The sequence below is a fragment of the Cryptomeria japonica genome, chromosome 2, assembly GCF_030272615.1.
Source record: "Cryptomeria japonica chromosome 2, Sugi_1.0, whole genome shotgun sequence".
Taxonomy (NCBI): Eukaryota; Viridiplantae; Streptophyta; class Pinopsida; order Cupressales; family Cupressaceae; genus Cryptomeria; species Cryptomeria japonica.
The window spans coordinates 315,645,274-315,655,113 of record NC_081406.1 but is presented as its reverse complement, the minus strand read 5'-3'; the positions used below and the strand labels follow the sequence as shown (position 1 = coordinate 315,655,113).

The window sequence follows — 9,840 nt, the reverse complement described above, 5'->3', positions numbered from 1 at the left end:
CTTACTTGGCAAGTCCCTTGCTTATAACTAAGGTTTCAGGGCCACATCATCAAATATGATGGCACATCAGCATGATTTTTGCCAAGGTGTCCAAAACAGCCCCAAAAAAAAGTGAGACCAATAGGCGTGCAAAAGAGACCCCAATAGTTGTGCAGCTGACATGGCATCACTTGATTGGTTACTTTTTACAATATTAGTACATTTCTTAACAACTATTGGTACATTTCCTAACAACTGTTGGTACATTTCCTTACAAAAATTGATATTTTTTGTTTCAAACAATAGGTTTTATTTGTTCAATTTTTGGAACAAAAGGTATCAACCACCCTCACAACAATTGGTACATGCTCAACTACTGGTTCCTTTCCCCTAGTACCTAAGGTAAGCTGAAAATTTAATGTCTTTAAACAACCTCGTTCCATTTATCTATAATCGAATCCAAATTTAAAATACTCTTTCCACTACTCTATTTCACATGATTGTACTAAGTTGAACAATCCTTAATTTGTAATTAAAAAAAATCAATAACATTGATTACACTTGCTTCGCTTAGACAATTATAAGTTTGATAGTACGCGCTTTAAAGAAGATTGATAAAGAGGAGGGAAACGGGAAAAAAAAAGGACTGAAGCTGTCCTCAATTTCAACGTACTCTTCTGGTACTCAATGACAACGATTTTTCTGCGATTTGACGGTTTTCAAATATGTTTCTAATTTACCATACTCCCTTCGGGGGTTTGAAAAGTTCATTAAAGTTCGGCAAATTTCCAAACGCAAAAGGTATAGATTGAATCCAGAGATCTTGGAAAGCGTTCCATAGAGTTCGGAGTGCATGCACGCCGACAAAAAAAATTGATCGACTTTAGGCCGATATTTTAAGTTTGAAAGGACGTTAATGTGGGGGACTGTGTGAAATAAATTTAAGTTACTTAATTCGTAAAATACTTTTCTTAGTACCTAATATTTTGAATTTGATAATATAATATTTTTAAACATTATGCTGTCTGAATAATTCATTAAATAATCTAAATAGTTGTTATGGGGAAAAGCTTGCGTTATAGTATTTTAGTAGTGTAAATTTTAAACATTAGGCTGTCTAAATAATTCATTAAATAATCTAAATAGTTGTTATGGGGAAAAGCTTGCATTATTGATGCTTTTAAAACGCCGACAATCAAATTGGAGGGTCCCGCCACCCAAGAAAATAGTAATGAAGTAGCGCCTGCAATTGCCCATGTGCCTCACTCCCAAGGACATCAAATTCAACTCTTGGCCTGTCTTTTGGTCCAATAATACCTAGTTGGCCATGTTTAAAAAAAAATCATGTCTATTAATCATTTTTAAGAAAAATTCATGCCTATTAATCATTTTTAAGAAAATTTATGTGTGCATTTCAAGTAAGAATATTAAACAAAAAGCAATTTAATTGGTAAGTTTACTGCTTATCATTAAGGTTTTAGAATCTTATCATCAAATATGATGCCACATCAACATGTTTTTTATCAAGGAGATAAAAAAAAAAGTGAGTGATATTTATACATTAAGCCATATTTTATTGGTGCGCTGATGTGACATCACATGATTTGTTGCTTTTTAGATCTAAGGAATAAATTTTATTCAATTATGAGTAGTCATCGTCAACAATAACAACTTCAAAGTCGTAGCTGCTGGTGCAATAATATCAAGAATATTGAGCATTAGATTTATAAATGCCATCACAACTCTTGGAACACGCACAACTACTGGATCCTCCCCTTTATGTACTTTCTTACATTTATCTTAACTCTATTTTTTATTATGTTGTATAGATATAAATATTTTTTACTCACATTTGCACAACATTCCATTATCTCTTAGTCTTAAAGACATTCATTTCAACATTCAAATATTATCAAAGAATCATTCTAGAAACATCATCATTACTTGCATTACAAGGAGTGTTCTTAGGAAGATCTAGACTTGAAGCATTAACAAGGATTAGTGTTTCCGTCAAAATTTGTACTTAGATCACTTCCACCCTTTCTTTGCTATTTGCTAACATTGCCCAAGGCCATAACGTTGGTCATTTGAAGGGGTGGGAGAACACAAATACTCACAATTCAATGCCCTATAAAATATTTCCAGAAATACTATTAATCCTTACACTTCAACAAACAAGAGAGACAAGGGTGAACCAAATTACAATGACACAAATAATGAGATCAATACCACATCTTGAAACACTATTATGACATGCAAATTTGATCTCATGCAATTCAAATTCATAGATTGGAAAGAATTTCAAACCTGTCATTATTTCTTAAGTAAATATAACAAAGACATATTTTACACCTAATCAAATAAATTCTATCGAGCATCAAAATTTATTCATCATCGCAATTCTGTCACCAAGAGCTTGTTGTCATTGAAGCCTTAAAGGGTGTTTTCATCTTGTTGTGTCTTGATCTCTTCCTTTTGAATTTTCTTTCTTTTGTTGTTTCTCTTTTGCATGTTGCCTCTTTGCGATTGGCTCCCTATGACAAGTTAATTGAGTATGTTTTGTATTTCAATATCTTATGATCAACTTTTTATAAAAGATGTAGAATCCCTTCAAAATCTATTTTTCTCTAACTAATCAAATTATATACTATCTATTCAATTTTTTTTTTAATCATTTATTACAAAATTTAATTATATTACTCTTTGCATTAACCATATTACTCAATGACATACATTTAGTTAACCTAGACAAAATTACAAAATTTTAATAATGGATTAGGTTGCCATTGTTGCCTGCGTGGTGGTCCATCAAGATTTACCCTGAAGACAGGATTTGTTGATTGAGACTAGATGTTTCAGCACTAACTCCATAGGTAGCACTAGCACTAGCGTCTTTTGATCTGCTCTTTTGGAGTGTAGTAGTTTTCCTTTCTGGAAAAAAGAATAGACCACTCTAACTCTAAATGTACGTCAACCATACAGACAAACTTCTAGTTGAGCAACCCCACCACGTATAGCAAGCCACAGTGGCACTGCGTCCTCATTTGGATGACAGTACGAACACAGCATTATCATATTGTGAACAAAATACAGGAATTTAGAGATTTGTGCACCAGCCACCTGTTACACCCTGACGTGCAAATTTCTCCCTGAAAAATAATATGGCGCGTGTATTTTTGTGGAGATGAGGCCATAATTGACCAAAAGCTTGTTTGAAATCAGACAATACTATATAATATAATATCGATGCGTCAGTGAGCACATGCTCTGAACTGCCAATCAGAGTTAGTACTGAGTGGGCCAAAGATTACGTGGCATTTGGTTTGCCGACCAACATCTCTTGTTTCAAGATCAAGTAAATAAATTCTGCAACCCAAATTGGCAATCCCCATACTTTGGCACCGACAAATTACAATGAAGTCTGGATGGAGAGCATTACAGCTAGCAATAGCTCAGAGTCCCAACCATTGTAAACAACACCCATATTTCGTTCAAGATAAGTAGAATTAGGTGACGGTGAGGCCTAATTTGCTTTAAAGCATTAATGGCAAACACCCCCTGCTTGCCTGGCTTCCAATCAGCTGGGCCAGTTGGCACATCAATGATTTCATGTACAGATTGTTCCATAGCGGGAGCTGTTGGACTGTGTCATGTTACAGTTTAAACCCATTATTTCGGTTTTGCAAGCCCACGGCCTTACCAACCATCCTGTCAATGGGTTTAAAATTCTGAGACTTTTAATTGATTTTCGTTTTTAGGTGGACAAATTTGAGAGCCCGTCAATGATTTCATATGCAGATTGTCCCATAGTGGAAGATGTTGGATTGTGTCATGTTACAATTTAAACTCAACCTCTGTTTTGCAAGCCCAAGGCCTTACCAATCAGCCTGTTAATGTGGGCTTAAATTTTGGATTTTATTTTTTATTTATTTTATGTCTGATTATAGGTAGAAAAATTGAAGAGTTCATCCGCAAGTTTCTTTAACAGTCATTTTATAAATTTAAAAGTTCTAAAAATAAGATTTGTTGTTTTATAGAAAATAAAAAAGACAAGATATTTCAATAGGTCTTTAGTTTGTTGGTGAAGTTGAGAAGTACTTAATGAGCCCTTGGTCTGCTGGTGAAGTTGAAAGGTTCTTAATGAGTCCAGCAGAGATCAAGTCTTGCCGAGTGCAAAGCTCAGCCATCATAAGAGAGGAGGCCGAGATCATATGCTCTCGGCCAAAGAGGTTTCAACCTAAGACTCGTGCTCCCTTATTAGATAAGCTAAATGAAAAAATCCTTAGTCAAAAAAAAAAAGAAAAAAAAAATCCTTCTCAAAGCCAAAAAAAAATAAAAATAAAAAACAACAGAAAAAGACACTTTGTAATTGAAGATTCTTCCATCGAAAAATAATAGAAGATAAAGATCAATTGTTCATTTTGCACCATATAGCATTATAATTTTAGAGACAATCATATACAGATCAATCAGGCTTTTCACCTTGTGACAGCCGTGATCCAATGAGTGTCCATCAATCTGTCTGGCTGCTGCTCGTCCAGCTGTTGGTACAGTACTGTGTCTCTACTTGGTAGATCAACTGCACATGACTCTCAGAAACCTAGCCTATTTCCCACCTATTCTAAAATTAAAAACTTATCACCAAATTTTCCTTGGTTTCAGTGAAGAATCCAGTGATTCCTTTTCAGTTCAAATTGATTCGATATTCTCGAAACAAATTTCTAAGTAGCTTAGAAATTTTGAGACCCAATTTGCAGGAACCAACTCATTCAGAAAACATGGATGTACTTAATGGAGAACGGAGCTTTATCAACTGCACATCTACATTTGTGTGTTAACAAAAGCCAAAGCGTTTTAGACTATATGCTTGGGGCAATGAACAGTCTCAGAAGCCAGAGAGAGGCAGACACCAAATGCGCCAAACAGGGCACCAAATGGGCAAATAACTAATACTCAACATAATTTTAAGTTAGCAAAAATAGTTTGTTGTTCTATAGACTATCTTTGATCAATTGTTAAAAGTCTATTTTTCAATTAAGTCTTATATTATTGTTTAGAAAGATTCAATCACATTAGTTCTTAAATGTATGAAGTTTTGAGTCTATGATAGATTTAAAATTTAAATTTATGATTTCTGGAATTTAATTATGTATGATTTTTTTCATCAACATTTCGCATCATATTCTATGATCCATTATCAAGATAAAAACTGAAAAAGAGAAGAGTCTTACACACAATCAAATCCAGAAACCATCAGCTCTTAACAACTTAAGACTTTCCATTACGAATGTTTTGATCCCTCTGTTTTTCCTATCTATGCATTAATTCAATACATATACTAATTGGCAATCAAAGCTTTCAAACTTCATACAAGAATATGTAAGTTTTCAAACTTGTATATCGGACTATCAGTGAATGCAACACTCCTTAGCAATTACATCGTCAACAAGAAGGCTCTCTGCAATTAATATTCAATTTCAATAGATAAGATCTCATATTTCAAAATGATAAGTTCTACTTATTCCTGAATAGCACCAATATTGAAAGAATAAACTGGAAATCGAGTTGCTTGTCATATGCCCTACATTCGAAACAAAGACCTAATCCGGACTGATACACAAATGTATAACACATTTTGAGAAGTCTCATGTATAACACATTTGAGAAGTCTCATAGATAAGATAATGGTATAGTACTAATGCATACAAGTTTTGGTACCCATTGTGAGAAATCACAAAACATGTTCCCCTGAATGGTTTATTCATAAACTTCATATCGTGAGCAATGAAGGTGGTAGCTTGCTGAAAAATCATTGCCTGTGATCCCAGAAGTATGAAAGGCTAATTGAAGGCCCTTTTCCTCTATCGACTCTGATATTTCTGAATCATGTGCAGGAGATAGCCCTTGATGTGATCCCGTATTGTTTTCTCAGAGGAGAAACTACGCAATATTTCCCTACTTTCGAAATCAGAAATACTCAATGTATTCCAATCCATGGAACTGGAGAGGACAATATGGCGGCAGAAAAAATAGTATGCTTCCTCATACGAGTCTTAAAAAAATTAATATATTGAGGGAGGAGGAGGAGATTTGTATGAGAACCCAAGAGTTGGAGGAAGTGGCGTATGTTCAGACGGGGGAGGTACATTTGATGGAGTGGGTAGAGGTAATGAAGAAGGGGGAGATGGTGGTGGCATTTCCTCAACAAATGGAGGAGGTGGAGGTGGAGGAGATGGTAGAGGTGGAGGAGATGGTGAGGGTGGGGGTGGTGGTGGAGGAGATGGTGAGGGGGGTGGAGGGGCATTGTAGTAAACAGATGGTGGAGGCATGGATGGAAATGGAGGAGCAGCGTAGTAAACTGGTGGAGGAGATGGTGAGGGAGGTGGTGGGGCTCCGTAATAAACTGGTGATGGAGGGGTGGATGGGACTGGGGGAGCAGTGTAGTGAATTGGAGGAGGAATTGAGGGAGGAGGCAGTGATGGTGAGGGGTATTCTTGACAAGGTGGAGGTGGAGGTGGTGGTGGGGGTGGAGGAGAATGTGTATAATAGTGAACAGGTGGAGTTGGAGATGGTGGAGGGTAAGTATAATGGTGAACAGGAGGAGATGAGTAATATGGTGGAGAGTAAGTTGGAGGAGGCGGTGGGGAGTACTGGTGGAAGATCGGAGATGGTGGAGGAGAATGAAATGGAGGTGGTGGGGAGGGAGGCGGAGGTGATCGGTGGCAGGGAACGGGAGTTGGATGAGGAGGGGAACCAGTAGATGTAGGTGGGGATGGGGATGGTGGGTAGTAGACAGGAGGTGGTGAGTATGGTGAGTACATAGTAGGAGGTGGTGGAGGGGGAGGTGGTGGTGGTGGTGGGAAATTAGGAGGTGAGTGAGGATACGGATACGAGGGAGATGGTATGGTAGGTGATGGCACCGTTGGAGAGGGTGATACTGAATAAGGTGGTGCTGGAGATGGCATTGTTGGAGAGGGTGATACTGAATAAGGTGGTGGTGGAGATGGCCCTGTAGGAGAGGGTGATACTGAATAAGGTGGTGGTGGAGATGGCCCTGTAGGAGAGGGGGGTGATGAAGAAGGTGGTGTTGGAGATTGCCCTGTAGGAGAGGGGGGTGACGAAGAGGGTGGCGTTGGAGATGGCACTGTAGGAGAGGGGTGTGACGGAGAGGGTGGCGTTGGAGATGGCACTGTAGGAGAAGGTGATACTGAAAAGGGTGGTGTTGGTGATGGCACTGTGGGAGAGGGTGGAAATGGCTGCGAAGGTGGTTTTGGGGACTGCGAGGGTGGAGACGGGGATGGAGTGGGTTTTGCAGGTGAGGGAAACGATACAGGAGGAGATGGGAAAGCAGGGGATGGCACTGGAGTGGTAATAGCATTGCACTTAAATGAAGAACAAGCAACGGGATGCGAAAGGAATGAAGCACATTGCCTGATAGAACGTTGGGCAGGCCTACCAGGAATGCAGTTGGACCGGTCATTGAAGACAACTCCTCTGGACGGCAGAGCCAAGCAATTAGGCGCCTCCCCCGTGAAGAAGTTGTAAGAATACGTGAAGTTGATCAAGCTGGGCAGTGCGCAGATGGCCGGAGGAATCTTTCCTGAAAACATGTTGTGTGCAACATCCAGCTGCTCTAAGCTCACCATTTTCCCAATGCTGTTTGGCAAAGCACCTGCGAACTTGTTGAAACTCACATCAAAAGCCGTCAAGTTTGTCAACAAACCAACCTCAGAAGGCAGGCAACCTGTTAAGTTGTTGTTGAGGACAATGATCTCGTTCAGAGTAGCAGCCATGTTGCCTATGCTGGAAGGCAAGCATCCCTTCAGATGATTGTTGGCGAAGACAGCAACAGAAACAGGGGAGTTCCCCAGATTGGACGGAATATCAAACTGAAACCTGTTGTTATTAACAAAGATGGCATCCAGATCCTTGTCAAAGAGCTGAGATGGCAGCTGACCTTCAAAATCATTGAATCTAATGTCCAAGTACTTCAATGAAGGCAACGAGATGACTACATTGGGAAATGGCCCAACAAATCTGTTATTGCTGATATCCAGCTCAAACAGCAATTTGAGCTTCCTGAAGCTGTGAGGCACAATGCCACAGAACCTATTGGTATTGATATGAAACAAGGCAAGATCTGTGAGCAGACCAAGCTCCTCTGGAAGATAGCCTGCAATGTCTGCATGATTCAGATCAATGCCAGCTACAACTTGAATGCTGCTGTTGTCCAATGCAGGAGCGCAGAAGACATCATTGTAGCTGCACACATCTGCTCCAACCCAGTTACCAGTCACATTGGAAGGATCGCTAAAAATAGCAGATTTCCATGCTTGGAGAGCAATGTAAGCATTCCTGAGCCTTGGATTAGGGAATACCAGAGTTGGGTCGACCGCAACCCTCTCCCCAAACTCAAACTCATTTCCTTCAATGGCCAATAGCTGCCTGCGTATGATATCTGAATCTGTCAGTGGCCTTCCCACATCTCCTAACACACTCTCTAGCTGATATAAGAGTAACAGAACACAACCCAAATGCCAGAATACCACTCCAACAACGCCCAGATGTTGCATTGTGGAAACAAACCCACCTCCAATGCCTGGCTAATGGCTTGAGGCTGCTTCTATAAGAAATGCATCACGCACATATACATTGTATATGTATAAACAAGAGAGCATTGTTTATCTCTCTAGCTGGCTTGTTCGCTTGCTTCCTTTCAACCTTCCCATCTACCCCCCCACCATCATTACTCCCAACCCCATTAAAAGTCATTCACACTGTTTTATTAACTATCAATATGTCACGGGAAACAGGTGGATTTGTCATATTTTATGTCAGTCGGAACACTAAATCTCTCTTCCCAAGAAGTAAAAGAGGGTCAATCATGTACATAAAATTAACACTTTCTTGATCGTAGGCTTCTAGACCTGGGTTAAGCCACTGGTACTCATTAATTTAATCGAATGAGCTTACGTGACATGAGAATCAAGAATCAACTCTTCAAAACCACCCTTGCTAACAGCTGTGCATCCATGGAAACACGGAAAACCCCTTCGAGAATTACAGTAGTGAGTACGGATAACGCGTCACACGTGGGCCAGCGTATCTCCCACGGTCACTGTCAGAGAGTAGCTTCCTCTATTTAATTTCCCCCTGTTTTTGAAAATTTAACTAAATGATTTGATTGTGGATTAGCTGGTTTTGAATTGTGCATACCAATGAAGTGGCTAATTAGCCAAAGCTTGTAGCCTTTGCTTAGATTTGATGCCAATGCCAATAGGTATCATGCATTTGCAATCTGCAGGCTTGTCAGGCTTTACTGAGCCGCTTCCGCGTGATATAAGTACAAGTTTGACAAGTTTGCCCTTTCTTTACTTCTTTCCTTCTGCAGAAATGATAAAGCACATTTATTCTTTCACCAGTCCACAAACATTTATTTTGTTATCCAACGTACCTAGATCATTGCAGTTTTCATGGCTCACTCTCACTTCAATACAAGTGCGAAATAATTCATAGTAGAAGGGGCCCACCGTTCATTTGATTTTTCTTAAAAGCTCATTAAAATATCATTTAGTGGATTAATAACTGTTCATTGGTATATTAAGTAGGGGAAGAGCACTAGTCGTTATAGCTAACTTCGTGTATCTATGGATTCTAACGGTACATCAGATTTTGATGATTTTTTTTTAGTTGTCTCTGTATGCGACTTAATTGCTTATAGCTATTGTTCAAGCTTTTGGGTAGTAACGATGCACGTTGTGGGATCAGTTATGCGCACAAAGGTCAAAAAGTACACATTTCAAAGTGTCGCCCGATACCTAATTAAAGATGTTCCAGTATCCGTCCACTCAAAATCGCTAG

At 39.1% G+C, this 9,840-nt stretch overlaps 1 protein-coding gene across 1 annotated transcript; it reads right to left on the bottom strand.

Annotated features, from left to right (window-relative positions):
- Window positions 1–5,421: 5,421 nt before the first annotated feature.
- Window positions 5,422–8,730, bottom strand: LOC131070234 (leucine-rich repeat extensin-like protein 4). The gene has a single exon (XM_058005739.2). It carries the CDS (start codon window positions 8,550–8,552, stop codon window positions 6,042–6,044), a length of 2,511 nt encoding a protein of 836 aa, XP_057861722.1. The 5' UTR covers window positions 8,553–8,730; the 3' UTR covers window positions 5,422–6,041.
- Window positions 8,731–9,840: the final 1,110 nt, after the last annotated feature.